This window comes from Erpetoichthys calabaricus, chromosome 16 (genome assembly GCF_900747795.2).
Source record: "Erpetoichthys calabaricus chromosome 16, fErpCal1.3, whole genome shotgun sequence".
NCBI lineage: Eukaryota > Metazoa > Chordata > Cladistia > Polypteriformes > Polypteridae > Erpetoichthys > Erpetoichthys calabaricus.
The window spans coordinates 32,198,194-32,222,414 of NC_041409.2; the positions used below are offsets into that span (position 1 = coordinate 32,198,194).

At 38.2% G+C, this 24,221-nt stretch overlaps 1 protein-coding gene across 3 annotated transcripts in view; it reads left to right on the top strand.

Moving 5' to 3' along the window:
- The window catches only part of rgs6 (regulator of G protein signaling 6), a 160,047-nt gene that overhangs the window by 130,526 nt on the left and 5,300 nt on the right, over nt 1–24,221 (top strand). For 2 of the 3 annotated variants that reach the window (XM_028821925.2, XM_028821922.2), the window contains exons 13-17: nt 220–330; nt 4,916–5,041; nt 8,453–8,639; nt 11,249–11,338; nt 19,501–19,554. In XM_028821925.2, the coding sequence (XP_028677758.1) occupies nt 220–330; nt 4,916–5,041; nt 8,453–8,639; nt 11,249–11,338; nt 19,501–19,554 (568 nt within the window). The remainder of the gene's footprint in view (nt 1–219; nt 331–4,915; nt 5,042–8,452; nt 8,640–11,248; nt 11,339–19,500; nt 19,555–24,221) is intronic. The other variant, XM_028821923.2, reaches the window with a different exon arrangement.

A 24,221-nucleotide genomic window follows, 5' to 3' on the forward strand; every position in this document is an offset into this window, starting at 1 on the left:
TCACAATGATTATATAATGTTAATAAACATTCAGGGGAGAGCTATTTTACATTTGTAAATTAGCTCTGAAGCTTGTGTTGGTATAATGAGAATGTGACCTTTCAGACATAAAGGTAGAAGTTAGACTCCAAATGTTGAAAGTGCTGCTTTCCTGTGCTTTCATTAACACCAAATGCACTTTGTAAAAAAAAGTTTTCTTTTGTTTAAAATATTTTACAGTTTGATGAGCTACACAGAACAGTTCCTAGAATATGACCCCTTTGTGACTGTACCCGAACCCTCCAATCCATGGATTTCTGACGACACCACATTCTGGGACCTGGATTCCAGGTATCTGTTTTACTATTTGTTCTCTGTAGAGATGCTCAAAACCTCATGTGCCACCAATCTATAAACAAGATTAGAAAAGAAATAAAAATATTTATTGATGCACAGGGAATAGCAAAACAAATTGTTGTAGGCTGACATTACTCTACACGACATAACTGACCATTTTCAGTAGTAGCCCTTCTTTACAAAAATCTTCATAGAAATTACAGTAATTGGTAGACAGTCATAGCATCCGTCATTTAACTTCTCTGTGTATTGTGGTCCACTCCAAGTGCTCTTAACCACCACTACAGATCTCCCTGATTTACAACATGAAAATCAAATCAGTGGAGTTAGCACTTACATCTGCAAGAGGTCACACCAGGGTTTCCCAACCTCGGTCCTGGGGACCCCCTGTGGCTGCAGGTTTTTGTTCCAACCAGATTCCTTATTGGTGACAACACCTGATAGCACTGATCTCATTTAATTAGCTGGTATTAGTTTTCTTTTATTCTACATTCCGAAAAGCACAGCAGCATGATTTTTACATTTATAAGACATGTAGAAATATTTCTGCTTTTGCTATAGATTGAAATGCTTAACTCTCTTTTGTTTGATTTCATTATATTTTGCCCTTTCTCTGTGCAGTTTTTCCCCTTTGTATCTTATTAATGACAATTAAAAATGAGCAGAGAAGACACGCTGACAAACAACACGGAATAAGAAAAGAGTGCAAGTACTTTAGCATCAGACCCACTAATTAGAAAATAATGGATTAATAAAACAATTAGATAGATAGATAGATAGATAGATAGATAGATAGATAGATAGATAGATAGATAGATAGATAGATAGATAGATAGATAGATAGATAGATAGATAGATAGATAGATAGATAGAACACCTAGAAAAGTAGAATGAAAGTCAAGATGAAAATATTGTTAAAAAGAAAAAAAATACATTATTCCCATATAACTGCTTGGTACATTTTAAAATATATATATGTCCTCAGTTTGTGAGGAGCAGATCATAGAGTGGTTGAAACAGTTTACTGCCAAATAAATGAACCACATGCCGTGGCGCATCGTTAGGGGCATCGCCTCTGGCGCTGACGTCCGAGGTTCGATTCCCGAGAGGGAGTGCAGTGGAGTGTGTACGCCTGATGAGCCCAGAATGAGGGCGAAACACGTGTCGCGTACTCTTTGCATTTATTTGACAGTAAACTATTTCAACCATTCTATGATCTGCTCCTCACAAACTGAGGGCACCGTGGCGGATGTTAGCAGATTGCTGGCCAACCACAAGCGTTACCTGGTAGGTAACCACCCATACAATCAGATTGTGACACAGACTATGAATGCCGTGAATGTAATTACCCCGATCTACATGCTGTCAAATAAACGAACCACACGCCGTGGTGCAACATTAGGGGCATTGCCTCTGGCGCTGACGTCCAAGGTTCGATTCCCGAGAGGGAGTGCAGTGGAGTGTGTACGCCTGATGAGCCCAGAATGAGGGCGAAACACGTGTCGCGTACTCTTTGCATTTATTTGACAGTAAACTATTTCAACCATACATATATGTATATTTTTTTTTTACCAAACTTAGTTTTCTAATTTCTATATTGTTCCCAAAAACACAGAACTTGGGAAACAACACATCACTTAATTAGCCCAGGAGTCCAATTAAATACAGAAGCTGGTTGGAACAAAACCTGCAGCCACAGGGGGGCCACAGGACCGAGGTTGGGAAACACTGAATTAGGCCCATGCAGTACTTTCTGGACACATTAGATGATTTTGGAATTCTGATGAAAAATCATGAGGGGATTGTGTAATCAGCCATCCCTTGTAATTACAGGTCATATAATTTAACACCCTTAATTGCAGTCAGAAAATCTGACGTCCTTTAAGACAAGAAGTCACATCAAGTCTTGTAGTGTAAAGCCTACCTGCACATCAGAGATTCATTTTTAAATGTCACTTGAGAAGCAGGTACAGGGACTCAGTGGCTACCACTGCTGCCTCACTACTCCAGAATCCTCCCATATCTTAAAGATATGCGTGTTAGTTTAATTGGTGACTCTAAACTGGTTTGGTATTTTCATGAGCTCCAGTTTTTTTGGATGATTTTTGATTGTCTGGAATATTTTTTCATCATCTGGTTTTTTGAATATTACTTTTATTTACATTTTAGATAGATAGATAGATATAATCTATTTGGAGCATTGTAGACTGTCCCCATGCATCAGTTTAGTCATGTACTAGACACCATGTTACTCAAGAGTGCTTAGTTCTAGTAACCTCTTGTAGACACTTCACCTAAATAAAAAGAATGCTCTTTTTCTCTCTTTCTCTCTCTTTATCACGAACAAATTAAAAGTTTCACTTTGTTAAGAATTTCAAATTTGCAATTAAAGCACATGGTTGACTATAATTCTTATTTCAAAAGTCTGCCTGATCAATCAAACTCCCTCTAGTCTTAAGGAGTCGGCTTGTACTTTGCATATTCAAACTCAGCCACTTTGAAAAGTAAACCAACAATATTTGCATTTTCATGAGGGTCATTCTCATTGGTCACAGGTAGGATCATTGTGCCCTGCAATCGGCCTCAGCCCAGTATTGTCAGGTCTGTGGTTTTCTCGTTCATCTGGGCTATTTTTGATCATCATCTGCAGAAAACAATTGGCTTTTGCTTGGTGCGTTTTTTCAACTGCTTTTTTAAAAACAATACATTATTTTTTGCTATTTTTTAACCCCCTCCATGAATGTTTACCATGTTTTTCATCCATCTGGCACCCCCTTTTTTACAACATGTGGTATTTCTAATAGAACATTCAAATATTCAGAGTTCAAAACTACTATACATAGTCATTATTATTCTTAGATCTTTGGATTCTTCCACCAGTTCAATACTAGACCGATGACATCACTGGTCCGCTCATGCATTGTTTCATGCTATCATTTGTTTTTTAAAACTCCCACATGAAACAGTATGCAGTAATCACCCATTTTTACATGTGGTTTTGTGTCTTTGCTAGTTTTATATCGGGTGAAAAACTGATTTTTGGGGGTATTTAACCATTTTTGTTTGCTTGTTTTCACAAAGTTTTTCAAAATGTTCTTTTATTCATGCAACATAGGAGACATGTCACTTGACTGCAATTTGTGACACAAGCAGTTGTTAAGCTATAAATATGGTGGTGGTTCTATGTTTTGGTATCCCTTGGTTGGAAGATCTTTCATAATCATTAGCAACAATTAGCTTGATATTCAAGTAGCCGTCGTGCTAGGTTTCATTATGGTTTTTGATCACCTTTCTGACTTTGAATTTGCCCCTGTGATCTGCTCACTCATGTTTCTTTTTAATCTTCCAGTTTCTACCTAGCTTGGCCCTAATTATGATTCTTGTCTTGCATTATTGTCTCCTGGTCTTTCCTTTTCTTCTGATTCCTTGGAGACACTGTCCCGTAACAGAGTACTTTTCACTATTAAAAAATAGAAAAGGTTAACTATTTCGCCCACCTACTACTATTTTAAGTTCGAGTTCAAGTGTATTGTCAAATGAATAGAGTACAATGACATTCATATTTGCATGTCTGACCATATTTGTCCTTTAGTTGTGGGTGCTTCTCTTTTCATAAAAGATGTAAAACTGGTCCTTTAAGTATTGTAAAGCAGTCCATAAAGTTTTTATTTTACATTATAAATGAATTACACGGGCTTCTTATGGACTGGCTAAGATTTTAAATTAATAGATGAAACTCAATTTATAAAGTGCCTTGTAATGGTGTTCTGTAAAAGGTGCTCTTTAATATTATAATGAATTGACTGACTGATTTTCTCAGACCCCAGAATATCAAAATATACTTTATATGTTGCAGCACCTTTACATAAACAAGGCAATCCCAAGGTGCTTTTAAGGTGCACTGAAACTCTTTCCATATTTTCCTGAAAGGCCAAGTGACTCATTACAGATTACCCAGGGGGTTCTGTGATGGCGCTTGAACTTTTCTGTACTGTGATTCATAGACTAACATATACTGTAAGACTTTATAAAAACAGGCCTGGAGCAATTCACCCATCCATTATCCAACCCGCTATATCCTAAGACAGGGTCACGGGGGTCCGCTGGAGCCAATCCCAGCCAACACAGGGCACAAGGCAGAAAACAAACCCTGTGCAGGGCGCCAGCCCACCGCAGGGCGCACACACACACCAAGCACACACTAGGGACAATTTAGGATCGCCAATGCACCTAACCTACATGTCTTTGGACTGTGGGAGGAAACCCACGCAGACATGGGGGGAACATGCAAACTCCACTCAGGGAGGACCCGGGAAGCAAACCCAGGTCTCCTTACTGCAAGGCAGCAGCGCTACCACTGTGCCACCACGCTGCCCTGGAGCAATTCAGGCTTTATAAAATGTTTTAAATCCCAAAGAGTAAATCTTCTCTGTTTTCAGATGCCCCGCAGTGTTTCAGAAGTGCATCACTATGTAAAGAGCCTGCGTTTGTCTATCCATTTTTATGCAGGTTTATTCTTTGAGTTCTTCTTTACTATTGTGCTCCTGTAACTCACTCTTCTTCCTTCTGTCTTGTAAAGCAAGGATCCAAGCCAGCAGCGAGTGAAGCGGTGGAGCTTTTCCTTCAATGAAGTTCTTATGGATTCTATGGGACGAGACCTCTTTCTCAAGTTCCTAGAGTCGGAGTTCAGTTCAGAAAACCTCAGGTAAGTAGACTTTGACATGCTACTTGGTTCAATCAGGTATTGATATATTGATGAAGCCAAACTTGCTGCCTTACTTATGTGATGACCCCACATACTGAGTGAGAAACATTAAATCTACACTCAGATTGTTTGTGCTACATCTGCCACCCCAACTATGGTAAAGTGAGGTCCGTGGCTGTTTGGCGTTTTTTAAGTAAATAATCGCAGCACTCGCATTTTTGTGTGTGGGGAGGTGCGTGATAGCATGGCGAGTGACTCCCGTGTGTGATATGGGAGTGGACGGCCGTGTACTTAGTGCACAGGTGTAGGATTGCCAACGACCCTAATTGATGCTGGGAGCTGCTCATTACCACAACAGTGCCACATCCCCAGTTTAAAAAGGAAGTGCCAGTGCCAGGAGAATCGAGAAAGGAAAATAAGGAGAGAATGAATGGAGGTTAAAGAGAGAAGAAGGAGCGAGCTGATGAGAGCAAGCTCAAGGGAGAGAAAGCAGGCAGCTGGGAAGTGAGCCCCGAAGAGGAGTGCATGGCCGACACTTGGGGGGCGGGGGGGAGTGGCGGCTGGAATAGGTCACTCCGGCTGAGCTGCAATGAGGAGTGGGAGTGACCGGGAGATTAGATGACTCACTGTGAAAGATCGGGAAGGCAGCGAGGGTCAAGGAGGCCCCAGTGTGAGCCTTTCTGTAGCTATGGGACGACAGGGAGCTGAGCCTGAAGTAGGTGAGCTGCATCTGAAGTTTGGGCGACTCCTCTGCTGCAAGGCCTGCATAAGATAAGCAAAGGGGCTGCTGGTTAAAAGATCAAGGCACCAGGTTTTGAAAAAGATAGTTTTCTGGCAGTTGGTTTTAACCTCGTTTTAATGGATGTGTTTTCTATTTTGATTTAAACCTCCACTTCACCTTTGTTTTTCATTGGATTATATATTTATTAAACTATTTTTTTAACACTGCACTTTTGGAACACTTTGATTTGTTTTTAATAAAAGCACTGAGCACTTTGCACCTTCCCCTTGCTTCATGTGTGTTTTGTCCTCATCAGCCTTGCTCTTCCAATAATGTTATTGACAGTGTCGGGTTCAAGAGACTCCCTAAAGAAAATAAAGAGGGAGCAAGGAGCCGACCCACACCATCACAGCAACACCCAGAGCATATGATGACTGCACACATTTATCATTTTTGTACTGTTCTACTGAGAGGCCGAGTATTTGTAGGAATACCTTTATACTTAAGATAAATTGAAAATCAGATCAGACTGTAAGCTTAAAATAATTTAAACTTGAAACATGTTCTTCCTTTTTGAATAATTGAGATTAACAATAACAACATTTAAAATGAATGCCTATTTTATTATTAAAATTAAATTGTTGGGTGAAATTTAGCCATTGTCACAGATCTTCTTCTGGGTTAGTTACTTCTTCACTGAAGAGAGCAGGAGCATTTCCAGAATTTGCAGGTATCATGGTCTTTGTGTGTGCTCTTATATATATATATATATATTTATATATATATATACGAGGGGGGACCCAAAAATAACCGGAATTTTGTTGTTGTTAGGTTATTTATTTATTTCCGGTTATTTTTAAACTATTGTGACAAATAGAGGCACTGTCGACCCCTTGAACCCTCAGACCAGACGTCGGACACCAGATAAAAGTCCAAATATTGAATTTATTATAATAATAATGTGCACAAAGCACCCTCCACTCTACAAATCTCCAATAAACAATATTCAAATAAACAATCCTCCACTCCCAGATGCTTAGCCACCCTGCCTCCCAACTCAGCTCGACGTCTGGGATGTCCCACAATCCTTTTATAGTCCGTGACCCGGAAGTGCTTCTAAGCCCTCAGTCCATGTGATTACCCACCACTTCCGGGTCAAACGAAAACTTTTCTTCATCAGCCCGGAAGTATATCATTTCTTCCGTTCCCGTGACTTGAAAATACTTCCGGGCTATACGGAAAGTATAAATCCCTGGGCCTCCCTGCAGCAACTCCTGGCGGCCCCCATGGTATCCAGCAGGGCTGTGCATTATAACTCCACTGTCCACGCTTCTCTGCTGGCATTCGAGGCACCTCCATGCTGCAAGGAGGGCTCCATCTGGCGGCCTGGGGGTATTGGCCGGGATGAATGGCTGGCCATATCTCACACTATATATATATATGTATATATATATATATATATAACTGTGAAGAGTCCCGTGTAGAGTGTCATGCATGATCGTTCACGTATATGCAAGAGTAAATAAGCAAGTAAAGACAATCTGAAAATTAAGTTGTAGCCACAACTTATAGAAGCTGATGCAATACAACACATTCACGATGAGTTTTGATGCATCATTTTAGTGATCTTGCTTGTCCAGGTTCCCCACCCTTAATTGCTTATTTTTGTCTTAAACAGCTGCATTCACTGTTTTTAATGGCTCCTTAGCAATAATAAGCAAATGAGAAAGGAGCCAGAAGTTCTCCTTCTAAGTTGTTTCCATTTACACCTGTGTGGATTCATCATTGACAGACTGAACATGATCCATTGTAGGCTTCAAATCATCTGGATTATATCCTTGGAAAAGTAAAAAAATCTATGATATAAGAACATAACATCGATGACTAACAAACCATAAAATTAAATAAGGCCTGAGATTGGCAATCGCTGGTTTCTAATTAAGCAATTGGGTTAGAAAGAAAACCTACAACCACTGCGGCCCTCAAGGACCAACACTGGCAACTCCTGGTCTAGTTGAAGCCAAGGTCAAATGAACAAAGATGCTCTGCTGTGGGATTGCTTTGGGCAGACAGAGTGAAACCTGCTGAGAGTCACCAAAGGATGTTACAGAACTGAAAACAGAATGACTCAAGGAAATGTTTATGAATGGGTAGAAAGTTTTAAAGAGGGAAGAATAGCCAACAGATTGCGTTATCTGCTGTTGCTGCACATTTGGATTTCAGTCATGGATTTGCATGTACCAAAGTGCAGAATGACTTGTGGTACCATAAAGTTTGTGCAAGATGCATACCTAAATAGCTTACTAATCTGCAAAAGCTAATGTTACATGCAAACTTTTTAAAATATAATTTTATAGGTGTATAATAGAACATTATAGTAAAAAAATGTTCTTTGTGTTTTTTGATTGGTTAAACCATAATCTAATATGCTTTAATAATTTAATGTAATGACAGGCAGGCAGTGTGGCTAAGTGGTTAAAACTTTGGACTTTACTGAGGTGTTATAAGTTGCATTTGCAACTGATGCATCAGCCTAATAATAAATGATATTATTTTACCTTAAACTTATTTTCTCAGTTCTAGCTGACCTTTGAAATTTCAGTGAATTGGTACATCAATGGGGCACCTTCAGATGCCTTACACATTTTTTATATACTTAATTCATCTGATTTTGTTGCATTTTCAAACAGGTTTTGGCTGGCTGTACAAGATTTGAAGCAGCGTCCTTTGCAGGCTGTCCCAGATCGAGTCTTAGAAATCTGGCAAGAGTTTTTGGCTCCAGGTGCTCCCAGTTCTATTAATTTGGACTCTCATTCATTTGAAAAAACAAGTCAAAATGTAAAAGACCCAGGACGATATACCTTTGAGGATGCACAGGTAAGTGGCTTCTTTGGAATGTGATAAGGTCCACTATCTAAGGCAGTACTTTAAATGAAATGTTGAGTAAGAAAATGTGCCAGTTTTCAGTTACACCAAATACCTTCTTTCTTAAAACTCAGTTCTGACCTGGCCTGGCCTTAAGGTTACAGTGTGGATAAAGAAAACAAATGGATGCTTAATTAACTTAGCATCACATCCTTAAACCCACCTACCCTAAATCAGGGTATGATAATGTGGGCTCAGCTCCATGCTCCCATCCAGGTCCTGGGAGCTCTTGAACCCAACACTGTCGGTAATGTCACCGATGAGCTAGGCAGTGAAGACATCAACAATGAAGCAAGGGATGGTGCCAAAAAGTGCTGAGTGGTTTTATTTAAAATCAGCAAACAAAAACAGTTATGTCCCAACAAAAAGTGCAGTGTGTGGAAGTTAAAAAACTCCCCCGAGGAAGACAAGACAAGTTCAAACAATTAGTTTTTAATTCAGTCACAGATGAGTATGCGGATTCTACATTGCAAGGCAGAAGAGCAGTTACATTTTTTTCCATTGGCTTTTTATAATTTCTTCTTCATCCCCCTTCACCTTATTTCTTAAAAATAAACATAATATCGTTTACTTTAGCATTTTGTTTTAGTACGCTAATGGGCCATCTGTTCTTATTTTTTCACTGATCAGATAGACCCTAAAGAAGGAAAGGTCAGCTCTCTTGTGTCAAATAGATGCGTTCCTAAGGAACTGGAAATTTTCCTCGGTCAGCTTACTGCACCCTGTCTTATGACAGACGCCTGTATGAATAACCTGCCATTACAGCAAAACGGCTTTGTCAGCTATTAACCCTAAGTAGCTGGCAAGCAGTTAATTTTTCTTTCACAAGTGCTCCAAAGTTCCAATAAATAATCCATAAAACAGTGAAAAGTGGGGATAACAAGCAATAAATAAATCCGTTAAAAATAAGAAGTTAAAATGCAGTCTCTCTCCTCACAATCTCAGCACACCTCCATCTCTTGTTCTCTCGCGTAGCCAGCAGAGACCCCACAGCTACGAGCTCCTTTTGGCCGACCTCCATCTTGGCTGCCTCAAGGCATCATGGCCAGACCGTCCGAGGTCGGCTGTCCTCCCTTCTTTCTTCGCTCTCACGTGGTCACTAGAGTGTGCTCCTGCCTTGCTTGCCACACTCCACCTGATTGTTCAGTGAAGCGAACTAGCCCCTAGAACGCCATAGCTAATGCTCCTTCACGGGGCCCCAGCTCATGCTGTCTCCACCTTCCAGGTGGCCCGACCCATCTGCTAAGACTGCCTTTTATGTCTTTTAACCTCTTTCAATCTTTTACTTTTCTTTCATTTCTTCCATCTTTGACCTCTCTCGATCTCAATCTCAATCTCTCCTTTGATTTCTCCTTCCCTTTTTCTCCCTTTCCCCTTGAGCCGGCCGATATATATACACGTCTCCGTGGGCACGTGCAGGTGCGACTCACACCAACTACCTCATTAACTCCCTGCGGTCGTTCAATCGCACCCACGGAGACTGACATGGCTTTATGGATTTAAAAACCTGGCCATATTTTATGAAGCTGCGGACCTGTTATACCACACAGGGTTGTGGTGGCCAAAGCCTATGCCTTTATGAAAATGAGAAAATCCTTACAAAAAGAAAAGAGCCTGCCATTGATTTATCCTTAATTTTTTGAGTGGTGCAGGCCAAAAATGAAAACTAGAATTCTGGTTGACTGATCAGGTGAACTTTTGAAATGGAGGAAAACAAGAATTGCGGTCAACAAAATGATTTCGTAACCTCTGCCAGGTGCTATCCACAACTCATTATCCTCAAGTAACATGGTGTCCATTACAACACAAATTGATGGATTCATAACCATAACACAAACAGACACTGTGGTGTAGATATTGGGTGATGCAATCCATAGATACAACAAAAAGAACAGGAAATATAAATAAAAATGTATTTCATATGTGCAGATGAGAGAGAAACATCCTAAATTCTTCAAAATATTTTTTAATAGCATGAATCATGACACCTGGCAACTCTGGGCAGAAGGTGGAAACCAAGATGCTACTTCATCACGGGGACATTGTATTCCTAAATAAGAAGCCCAAGCATTTATCTGCAGTAGGATTTGGTGTAAAGCTCACAACAATGCAGAAGGAGACAGAGCCTTGCACACAATGATCATTTTTGTCCAGGCATTAGTAGCCTTAAAGAGCCTCTGTTTTACAGCAAATGAAGGGCTGTAATGTTGATTATTTGAGTTTCTGTGGCCGAAACCTTTCTTGAAAACTTCTTATGAGCTTTATACAGAGATAACGATGGTATAAAGGATACACTTTTATTAAAACTGTTACAGCCGTTGTAAGTGATGGCTTACATTTTTATCATACTGTTTGTTTGTCAGAAAATGAAAGGAGAAATATCAGTAAATATCTGAAGAAAATCAAAGATGTTTGGTATGTAAATTGCATAATTCTTTTGGCTTTTCATTTGTAACAGGGCCATTATGGTAATTACAAGAAATCAGATCTCTTACATTGAGGCAAATGGAGTCAGTCTCTTGTTGTGGACTGAGAAACACAATTCTCTCTTTCTGTTGCAGGAGCACATCTACAAGCTGATGAAAAGTGATAGCTATACCCGCTTCCTCCGCTCAAATGTCTACCAGGATTTACTGCTGTTAAAAAAGAAGGTGATTCTTTATACAGTACCTCTAGTGTGCCTGTCCCCAATAGATTAAGTAAAGGCCAAGGTGTTTGTTTTAACCCTTCCTTAAATTACCAGTATACTCACAAAACAGAAGGGGGCTGCCTGATAATCAGTGTAACACGTTCTGATGCAAGTACTGTGGTGGAAGGGGCTGAAAAAGTCATCAAATGCAAGGATTTGAAAAACAGTAGAGTGTGGAACAGAAACATGAAAGCAATGGAAACGAGAAGAAGCTGAACACACTACCTGGCCATTTGACAACCGGTGAGACGATGAAGTTGGCAGGGACTGAGGCCTACTCTGTTCTGCAGGAATTAGAGTGCTTAGTTACAGAATCATACGACTAGAAACTGGGATCAAAGAACAAACGGAAAAAGCCGTTCACATTCAGTCATTCTTGGTTCGTCCTTTCTGTGATAATAGCAGTAATAAGAAGAAGACATTCAAATGTTATCCCTGATTGAATAATAATAATAATTCAATTTTGTGTTGCAATAATAATTATAACAATGATATTAGGAAATTTAAATGAAATCAAAGAAAAATTTTATTGTCTTAATGATAATAATAATAAATACTTTTAAATTAGTTTAACCTAACATTTAAATTAGATAAGTGAAACTGCACAAATCCTCTAACAATTATTATAAGAATAATACATTTGGCTAATTAAAATATATATGATTATTATTATTTATAATATTAATACTAGTAATTATAATAATTCATCTATATTTAATTATTTAAACGTTCCTATAATCATAGTTATAGTGCAGTCATAACTCAAATTTTGTGCCCTTGTTTACAAAGGAAATGATAATAATAATAGTGCTATAACAGTAGGTACATTCAAGTATTGTAATCACAATAATAATAATAAAATAAGGCATTTAAATTGTATAACTTAAATTAAATTTTGTTCCTGTTCTAATAATAGTAAAGACAATAATAAATTTTAAATTACATCATTAACATGTGTGACTATATTAATAGTTATTACAATAATACACTCAGATTAATAACTTTTTTGTCTTTTCCAGTAATAAAAATAAAAATAGTTACTTTTAAACTAGGAAAGTCACAGTTTTGTTCCTTCTGTAATAATAATCATGCATTGAAATTAAACAAGCAAAATATTGTACATGTTATGATAATAATGTTAATAATATTAGTTCATGTTAACAAGATCATTTAAAATATTCCCCCTGCCCTGTTAATAACAATGCATTTAAATGGGATCATTCACATTTTGACTATCTTAATAATAATAATTCATTTACATTAAATAAATTAAAATGTATGTCTGCCCTAATAATTATAATAATGTACTGAAATAATTCAAGTTTTGTGCCACTCAAATGACAAATCATATAGACCCTTTAATGATAATAGTAATAGATCATTAGATAGAGCCAAGAATAATTGATCAAATTTTGTGTCTCTCCTAATAATAACGATAAAGTAATAATATCCAGCTTATATCATTCCAAGTTTATATCTGCTGTAATAATAATATGATAATATTAATACAGTAATGATTCTTGTCTTGTGTCCTCTACTGGCTGGGTTTCAATCACCTGTATCCACCAAACAGACTTAGTGGGTATCACAATGATTTGATTTTTAATTTTGATATACTTTGTTAATCCTTGACAGTAAAACTGTCTCTTTGCTTGACCTTTGGGTACATTATATTACATTAATAATAATGATAGTAAAAATAATGCACTCAAAATATATTAATTAAAATATCGTTCTTGCTATAGTAATAATAATATAGCTAATGATAATACAATGAAATTAGAATTCTTACATTTTAACACACTAAAATAGAAATCAAAATAGACTCGTTCTAGTTGTCAGTCAATCATTCTGAAGCAGGCTTGACCCAGCTCAGGGTCACAGTGGGGCTAATGTGGCTGCAGTGAGTGACAGGCAGGAAACACCCCAAGGACAAGTTGCTAGTTCATTGCAGGATCCAGCCATAGAACGACATGCTCTTCCACGTTCTGAGGGAGGAAGAGATCTCATAGATATAATTAATGTACACAACACGCAGATTAATACTTTGAGAAAATTCTTCCACACAAAACATACATCACCAATACACAAAGCAATAGTTCATGCAGACACATACTACACACCACTTATCTTCCATACCACAGGTGACATCACAGAGAGACATAACAAGCATACAACTTAAAACACAAGCTTGGACCCAGAAAACACTGAATGGTAGACATCCTCATGAACTTGACTAGCCTTTTGTGGATACAATTGTGTCAAATAGCTGGCTAAGCTGTACTGATATCTTTGGCAATACAGAAGAGCTTAAGCCAGCCATACAATAGTCATGCAAAAGCTATAAACACAAGACGGAAAATCGATTCTTAGGGACACTAACATTACAGACAGTACATGCAGATATGGCCACATGAGACAATCCAACACATCCCATCAGGCTGTAAACCACAGACAGGCAGACTGATGACATGAAAGACACAATCAAGTGGCAAACATTAGACATTAGACCTGGCACTACAACGTACAAACTATTTGACACATTAGAAATACTAGAAAATGGCATGTATAAACTAGACTGGGACAGATCTACACTGACAAGAAACAGTATTGACCTTGACAGATCAGACAGAATATTGGTAGACAAACAAAATAAAATGACAGATATTATTAACATGGCCAAACCAAACACACACAGCTTACACAATATACACACAAATAAAATTAAGAAGTAAATACAATTGACACTACATATAAACAGATACACACACATAAAATGACAGAAAGCAGCCATTTTAAATATATGTCATATAGTGAGAAATTCCTTAATATAAACACAATCTCCTAATACATTTATATGTGCACACACCACATAATACTGCCCGGTATCTTTTCCTTGGCCAGATATATAGCAGTGGGACAATCCCAGGAAATACTTTAAATGGTGATAAAAATAATAATTCAAAATTTTTCCCATATCCTGGCTAGAATGCCAATCTACCACAGATGCTGGGAAAAAGTGAAAACTATCACACATTCAATGAGCAGGAAATAAAGATGTCATGTTGCAGAGGTCCACTAAGTGTCTTTGACTGAAGGTGCAAATATTACAGACCTAATAAATGCCCTGCAGGTCAGAGTACTCGGTCCAAAGGCATTATATAAATAAAATGTATTATTATTATTCAGTTTGCATTGGCCCCAGTTTCCAGAGTTATGTCAAACAGCTTTGGTGGAAGACTGACTGGCTGAATCGTAATAAAGGAGTCAGTTACTTTCAATGGAGGTGCTAAAGTTCAGCCACTGTATGTGTTCATTGCCAAATAATTATTACAGTTAAGTGATTTTTACTTTTTTTGAGCTATGTGACAGACAGTAGTGGAAACATCTAGCCAGGGAACATTTCAGATCTCAATGGTGAATAGAACAGACAAGTTGAATATTTCATGAATTTGTGCATTGGTGTGAGTGATGGAGCAGCGCTGTCTGCAAGTTTCAATGTCTCTACACCCTATCATGTGAGCTCCCATTAGGGGCTACTAAGGAGTCATCTGCAAAGTAGCGCTTGTATCAACCATGTGAAACAAAAGCTGTTGACAGGTGAACCAAAAGAACGGTCAAGCCCAGTGGGGCAATTGGTGATATAGACCTTGGTGAACCTAGTTTAGGAGTGTCATTATCAGTGTTGCACAGAGTTTTGACATATACCATTTATATTTTTATACATATGATTAATATCTATTATTGTTACGATGGTGTGATCACAATGCTTTTGAATTTTTTGATTTTCTTGTGGTCATCATCATTTTGTTGAATTGAGCCAGGTCGCAGCCTTCTTATTTATTAACCATCTTTGTTGTGTGTTATACTACTGCAATACTGATATATAAGATGGTGCTGTGAAATGTGTAGTGCCCTAGTTTTGGGATTTAGCCTCCTTAGTGTTATGTTTACCCCTGGAAAACAAGCCAAAAACATAACATTTTATTCAACAAGAAAAAATATTATTATGTGTAACAGATACCAAAACATCAACATAATCACAGTAGGAAAGGTATGCCTAGTGCCCACTGCTGTACTTTTGCAGATTGCTCTGTTCGGAAACTTGCTGATAAACATTTGAGCAGAAACCAGGAGATGAACATAAAAAAACAAAACAAAACAAAAAAGGATATCAAGAGAAACAAAACTGAAGCCCAGTATAAGAGGCAATAACCATGGTCGAGAGAATAAGAAGGTCAAAACCAAAAGTACATGTGAGAAAAGAGCACAAAGATAAACTTTGAATAATTCAAGATTTGGGATCCACAGATCAGATAAGGGTTTGCACTCATAGCCATCCGTTTATCCCCTTGTTCATTTACATGCCATTATATTTTTTAGCCAAAGGCTAGGCCCCACTCAGTGGTATATTGAATAGTTGCCATTGTGTAGCAAAACATATAGAAACTAGCCATGTGCGCCCAACTACGTTGTGCGTGTTAAAGTTGTCTGTGAAGGACTCCCTGTTTAAACGCGGCTGCCAGTCGTGAACTGGGCCCTTCGTCGCACAGCATTATGATTTTTTATAAGGGAAACAAAATTACAAAAGAAAACCCTTGGACATTGATTCGATAGGAACAGCCTACTCGGAATCACTGTCCGAATAGTAATTACGTGGTGGTGTAGGAGCATTTCTGCTTCTCTCCGTTCACAGTCCATCTCGTTTTCATGACGCTGTCGTTTCCTCTCACGATCTCTTCTCAACCTTTCTCCAATCTCGCAGGTTGCTTTGTGGCAATCCAAAGAGTAAGGCAATATACACGGAGCAATGGTTATAAAAGGGGGACACATAGGTATCCAGGCTCTTTAAAGCATAAATAGGGATCACTTCACTGACATGTGAGCAGGCCACGGTACAGCTGTGAGACGCGCAGCACTCGCCGGCTACAACGTAACAATAATCATTTCCGGAACGTGCTGTTACATTGTCATTCATTTTACCCACTGTCTTTCTTTCATTCATATGTTACGTAGGCACGTACCTTTTATCTTCGGCAATCTCATTCTCTAACCAGGCCTCAGGAGCTAACCAGCGTAACACTGTCCACCACCCCTTTCGTTATTCCAGCACATTGTTGACATCCGTGAGTAACAACAACGTACTAAACTGGAAGGTGGTCTACGCATGCGTGGAATTCGCGGACAAACAAAGATCAAGATCCAAATGAAGATTATATATAAAGATTAGTTAATTTAAAGCACAACAATTTGTTTAGTTTGAATGTCTGTGTTTTGAGGTGTGACTGGAGTACTACAGTCTTCAGTAGTATAAGCCTGGAGGAGATTCTTAATGCAATGCCTATGTTTTAGCTGTCTCTCTACTGCCATCTAGTGCTTCTTCTTCTAATACATTCGCGGACAAAGATCAAGATCCAAATGAAGATTTTATATAGAGATATTCATGATTCTTTTACAGCAGAAGGTTACTTTATCCACTAGATGGCAGCAGAATACTGTCCCAAGGGTTCTTCAAGCTTAACGCTATATATTGGATTATTATCGCTTATCCAGAGCGACACTCAGGGTTAATCATTTTTACATTGAATTCCGAGCTGAGAGAGGCTCAGGATTAGCAGCAAGGAGGTGGAACACTAAAGTGAGAAGTGTGTGTCTAGAAATTGTGTTATTTTTCTGGGTGTTTTTGGTTTGTGAACTTCTTTCTTTGTTTTCTGTGTAAGATTTTTGATTAATATTTTTTGCATTTGTATTTCAAAATTCCTACCGGTTTTCAGACTTTTTGCATCTTCCCCAACTTCAGTTTATGCCTATTACTGCCTCTGAGCTATTCCTTTTGTTTAGTGGAAGTAATTCTTGTTTCCATCAAAACTTTCTGTCAAAATCAGCATGCTCCAAAGCTTGGATATAAAGTGGGAGCACCCAGAAGGAAAACTGCCAACAAAATGGTGCCGAAGTGACATAATTAAAATTATAATAAAATTATACAAAAAGTAGATGACTTTTAAAATAAAAATAACAAGAAATAGTGTGCCAAAGTGTGAACCAAAATGTGTTACATTAAGAATGGAGAGGGCCTTCATCCTGATGGATCTTATGTTCTCTAAATTGACCTGCAAACTTTACCTTCATTTTGCCTGTGTAATTTGCAACATTAGTCCAGTACAGGTTTACAATTTAGTGGGGAACTTTCTGTATTAACACGTCAAATGCAGCCATATTTTGACAGATGTTATTAAAAGGGATGTTTTAGTCTTAAAATAAACTGGTTTGTCATGTAATGCAGTTGACTTAGATAACTCTGTTCACTAACATGGTGACTGGGGGAGTTGCTGGTACACCTTAACTATTTACTAACAAAAAAGAGGAGGAAGAACATGCACGGCCATCATGTCATTTGTATTCTTTCATATTTAAGACGTTTGGTTATTTCAAAAGTACAAACTTACGCACACAATAAAAACAACACAAGATGTGTCACTGAACATCTATACCTTAAGTAAAAGCAAAAGCCCAGGGATACCACAAAAAGGTAATTAGTATTCCCACTACTTATTTGCAGTATGGCAGTATGGGGAAAAGGGAAAAATAATGGATGAGATCTTTGAATGAGAACTGTATCATCACCATAAAAACAAAAAGACATATAAGTAGCAAAAGGATTTTGCTTTACTTGCAATCCATTTTCGAGTTCTTTGATTTTCCCCAATTCCCATTCAGCCGCAGATCTATTGAAACTTTACCCTACATAGTACTTCCAACCTATTTCATGTATGGGCTTTGTAAAAATTATCATACTATCCTACTAAGTAGTGTGTTAGATGGTAAGACTCGGAGGATCTTCAAATTTTGCTTTCATTGATAATTTTGAGAATGTAGAAAAAAGGATTAGCAATGTCCTGTTCACGTCAAAAGTGTTCAAATGATTTCACCAGTTGCTTTTATACTGTGATGAGAACCAGAGAAGATGAAAAAGGCTAGAAGTTGAGCTCATTACTGTAACAAAATGTTTTGCGTTTTGATTTCCCAGTTTGGTTGGGTGCCAGACAGCTTCCTTCTGACACATGTCTTCTAAGGTGTTCTTTTAGGACAGATACAATGCCCTAATTGTCAGTTTGTTTGAAGCAAACTCAACAATCATATTTGTTTTAAATGTTATGTACCTCATGTAGTTTGTAGTGATGGCTGAGAAATATTAGCCTCATGGTTTCATGTAGAACAGAGTTAACAAAGTTTATGCTTTAATGGCAGTGGACAATGGCTAATGCTGGACAACAGCAAATAATATCAAAATGTCCATGAATAATTGTCATGTTACTTTTGTCAGATAATCCATGTCAAATCATCTAGTCTTTAACTGCTCGCAAAATATGCAAACAACATGCATTTTTGCTAAAGTATTTTTAAATTGATTCGTCCAGTAAAATGAATGCAGCCCACAACCCGGAGGCCTTTCACACAAGGTTGTGCTTTTGACTGGAAGGCAGGACTTGGCTAATGTATTAAGGAGAGATGCAGGGGTTCAGTTCAAAAACATGACCCCCTGTGGGTTGTGAGCTTCTTTTGGTGTGTAACATTTAAAAAAAAATATACAGTATCTCTTTTGGGTGTATTGTTCCTTTAAAGTCTCTTTTTTTCTAGGGATTTTTCAAAAAGAATAATCAGGCATGAAAGTAATAGCCTAAACTTGTGACTTTTTAGGCTTTCAACAAAGTTCAAAGGACAAGCTAAACATTATTTGACATGCTTGAAAGCAATAAAGCAAGCAGAACCTTAATGATAATATACATTTCCTTTCAACAATAACAAACTTTTAATTATCCAGCAGTTACCTTTTGACATATTATGCTTATTCAAATTCTCATTTTTCTTTTTAGTTTTATTGATTGTTCGCAACTGTAGAATAAACATATTATTCCAAATCTCCCCTTTGATGAACTGCACTTCCTTTTTCCAGTAAGACTCCCTCCTATCCATAGCTTCGGACTCATCCCCTAATTTCAGCCTTATCTGCTTCCTGACTAAAACAACAGCAGAGTCTGTTCATGTCGACTTAGCAGCACCTTGACCTTCTCACCAACTTGACCCTCCATTTGTTGTCTCTCCCTTAATTCCACCTCTCCGAAGCCTGAGAATGAACAGGGACGGCGTACATCATTAGAGAAGTTCACCCGCAGTGTGGTGAGTACTCTTTCCTTGTGAGCCTTCCTGATTAAAGCCAGGGTCCCATGTGGAGTGACGGCAGGGCACACTCTAATTTTACTGCTTAGCACATGTGCTCAGCTTCACCATTGTCTTATGAGCCATGGAAGTCAAGATTATTCTTGGGCTTTGATTTGTGTTGCCCGCTTTTTGAAACACTTTTTGGATAATTTGGTCCATTTAAAACAGAACTATAGTCGTATTTTTCATTATGTTAGGATTCAAATTAAAATAAAGATAAATCCAGAACAGCAAAAAGGTGTGCTAGCATGTAGAAGTGTGCGTGTGTGTGTGTGTGTGCATGAATCAGTATCTTTAGGTATGTAGTCCAATGGGTGTCCATATGTTTGTGTGCTTGGCTGTGCATGAAGTGCGGGTGTGCCTGCAGTTTATGTGCTTGCTTGCGTTTACATGCATGCAAGTTTGTGCATATGGACACATTTGCAACTGTGCTTTTGTGCATGACGCTGTGCACACAAAGTGGAAGTGGACCCAAGTTTGTGGAAGATTGCTGAACTTTACTTTTTGCTTAACAAAGCTGGTGTCAAACGTCACCAGGGTAGTGATGCACTGAAATGCTACAGAAAAGAAAGAGCAGCATAAAAAATCATTACAGATCAGAGGATGGGGAGACAAGTGGTCCTTCAAACCCTGGTGTTGGAAGCAACATGTCTGGAGAATTTATTTTCAGTTCAATTAAGCTACTCTATGTCTCAAAAATGTGCCAATTGGAAGATTTTACAAATACATTTCAAGACATTTTTTACCAGTTTCTTTATTCAGACATTATATGTGTTGAAATTCTATGTTCACCATGTGTCCATAGACATTTTCCTACCACATCCCGAAAGATGTGCCAGTTAGTTTAATTTGTGATTCCAAACTAGCCCTTGTGGGATTCTGAATATAGATAGGAGTGTGTGTGTGTTTCTGAATGGGCCTCGGGATGAACTTCAGTTCTGTCCTCAGCTGCTTTCTGCCTTGTGCCCAGTGATGCCATCACAGGCTCTGGCCACCACCACAACCCTTAATTGAATTAAGCAGATTTGAGAATGTTAATTTGTGTTATTCAAGTTTTTAGGACTGCGGTGGGTTGGCACCCTGCCCGGGATTGGTTCCTGCCTTGTGCCCTGTGTTGGCTGGGATTGGCTCCAGCAGACCCCCGTGACCCTGTGTTCGGATTCAGTGGGTTGGAAAATGGATGGATGTTGTAAACAACAATTATAATATCAATATCAGTTTCATCATTCAATTGATTACATAGTTTTATATTCAGACTATTGGTATACTTACTAAACATAAATACAGCAAATGGCAAATTTCTCCTGCATATCCTGCACTGTTCCTTCTGCAAGATTTGTTCATGGATGTTGATTACAGCTTACTGGGCTGAAAGGTGCCATCTGGTGGATATTTGTAACATATCATAACACAATAGTGCCAAACCCATGTAATCTAATTCTGGGGGCTGAGGGCTGGAGCCTTTCCTGGCATAAATATGAATGGAAATTGAAATATACATAGGTTATGGACATATACATATGTGTATGTGTGTGTCTTATATACATATATCCTGTATATATGAAGGGCATATACTGTATATAGGACAAATGTATATATGACACACACACACACATATGTACTTTTTCACTGAAATGATGGTACACATACCCTTACTACAGTACTAGCAAACATTTTCCTACATTCATCTTTTAAGGTCACATGATGTATTCTGCAAAAATGACTATTGTATGCTTTATAGTGTTGCCATACTTGTATACTAAACAGCATTCTCATGTTTCCCTTTGGACAAGATTATCTGTTGGCAAGCAATAATAATAATAATAATAATAATAATAATAATAATAATTAATGACATTTATATAGTGCTTTTCTAAACAGCTGTGTTCCTTCCCATTCCCTAAGTGTGGATAACACCAAAGCACTGTCTTTTGTCTGTTGTTGGCCGTAAACAGCACCCAGTTTACATACTGGAAAGTAAAATCTGGCCCTGTAGTCTTTTAGGGCTTTCTCATTGTTTGTGTTTGTTTGTCCAAATGTACCATAAATTAGAGCAGTGTGAATGTAAGGTACCATATATGGGGTCTGGCTTATATACATTTTCAGTTAATCACTGAGAAATATATACAGTAGAGTGTCATGATTCAAATCTTGTTTTGAATTTGTTTCAGCTCTCACAGTAAAACATTCCTAAAGTCATACGATGATACACTTGGTTGCTTTCCTCTGTACAGCGTCAAGTGCTGCTATGTTTAACTTATAGCGAGGTGACCAGAACTGCACACAATACTTCAGATGTGGTCTTACTAATAGATTATATATTCTGAGTATAATGTCCCTTGATTTACATTAAGCCATTTTTATGATACCACCTAACATTTTATTTGTTTTTAAAAACACTTTTACACCTTCTTAAATGCTAACAATAGTGTTTCAAAATAAACTCCTAAATCATTTTCAGAGGTTGCTTCCTTTAGGACAGTTTTTGTGTGGGTGCTGCCATTTTAAGACAACTTCATTTTGAGGTAATGTCTGTCTATTGTTGCTAAGTTATTGCTAGCCAAGCTCAATTAGAAGTATATGGTGTATGACATTACTGGGTCAAAGGTATAATAGGTCAGCATCATGCACTTCCAAGTTGTCAAAGTTTATGGATTCCATCAAAGTGTTATTACTGCTTGTTAAAAGGTTCTCTGGTTACAAATTTTGCTTGTTTTGACTACAATTTTTGTCTTTGGCTCTGGTTGCATGAATTTCTAGTTATTATCCCTGTTGCTCCATTTCTTACAGTGTTTTCTGTCTCACATCCCTGGCTTTATTTATTTACTCTTTTATCACTTGGTTACAATTTTGTCTAGTTAACCACTACTACAATCTGTATTCCTATTTCAGTTTATTTTTTTAACTGCTGCCATCCAGTGTAGTCCAGTACATATACAGTAGTAAATACAAAGTTATATAACTTAATATTCTCTAATCTCTTTAATCTAACTCATGGTACTGGGGGAGTGGAGCTGCAATCTATCCCAGCAGCTTTGAGGACAAGGCAGGAACCAGTCCTGGTTCAGGAGCCCAATCACAGTAGAGCATAGTATGGTTGTACACATCCACACAGGAACAGATTGCTATGACCAATTGTCCTAATGTGCATATATATGAGGATATGCGAAGAAAACCAGAATACCTGGAGAAAAATCCAAATACTGTAGATGCAGGAACAAAATGCAAACTTCATATAAATGCTGGATTTAAACACAGGATGCTTTATGTATGAGACAGCTGGGCCACCATGTAAATACAATATATTCCACCCACCGTCTATTTCTTTAATTCCTTCTCTTATATTTAAAATTGAGCATAATGAGAAATTTGACTTGTTCAACATCATTATATATAATATGATATATATCAATATACTGTATATAAATGATTTAGATAGGAATATAAGTAACAAGCTGGTTAAGTTTGCAGATGATACCAAGATAGGTGGATTAGCAGATCATTTGAAATCCGTTATAACATTACAGCAGGACTTGGATAGCATACAGGCTTGGGCAGATTTGTGGCAGATGAAATTTAATGTCAGTAAATGTTAAGAATTACATATAGGAAGTAAAAATGTTAGGTTTGAATACACAATGGGCAGTCTGAAAATCAAGAGTACACCTTATGAGAAGGATTTAGGAGTCATAGTGGACTCTAAGCTATCGAGTTCCCAACAGTTTTCAGAAGCCACTAAGAAGGCTAACAGAATTTTAGGTTATATAGCACGATGTGTGGAGTACAAGTCCAAGGAGGTTCTGCTCAACCTTTATAACGTACTGGTGAGGTCTCATCTGGAGTACTGTGTGCAGTTTTGGTCTCCAGGCTACAAAAGGACATAACAGCACTAGAAAAGGTCCAGAGAAGAGCGACTAGGGTGATTCCAGGGCTACAGGGGTTGAATTATAAGGAAAGATTAAAAGCTGAGCCTATACAGTTTAAGCAAAAGAAGATTAAGAGGTGACATGATTGAAGTGTTTAAAATTATGAAGGGAATTAGTACAGTGGATCGAGACTGTTATTTTAAAATGAGTTCATGAAGAACATGGGGACACAGTTGGAAACTTGTTAAGGGTAAATTTCGCACAAACATTAGGAAGTTTTCTTTACACAAAGAACAATAGATACTTGGAATAATCTACCAAGTAGTGTGGTAGACAGTAAGACGTTGGGGACCTTCAAATCTCGACTTGGTGTTATTTTGGAAGAAATAAGTGGATAGGACTGGCGAGCTTTGTTGGGCTGAATGGCCTGTTCTTGTCTAGAGTGTTCTAATGTTCTAATATTAGAAAACAAGGGGTTTTGAACCCGTGCCCGCTGGGTAGCCGTAGTTTCAGACGCGCGTTGTAGGAGCTTGCGTTGTTTTGAACCCGTGCTTGCCCTGCTTCTGCGGTTTGAGACACGCGTTGTAGTTGTATGGCGGTGACGCCTGCGCCTTCACTACGTAGTAGTGCCACTCACAATATGGCGGCAACGCCTGCGCCTTCCGTATTATGTCGGGTTTTACCATGCTGTGTAGGCGCCTTTGCCTTTCGTACTTTCCCGCGCCTTCCGACGCGCGATGTAGGCACCTGCACCTTCTG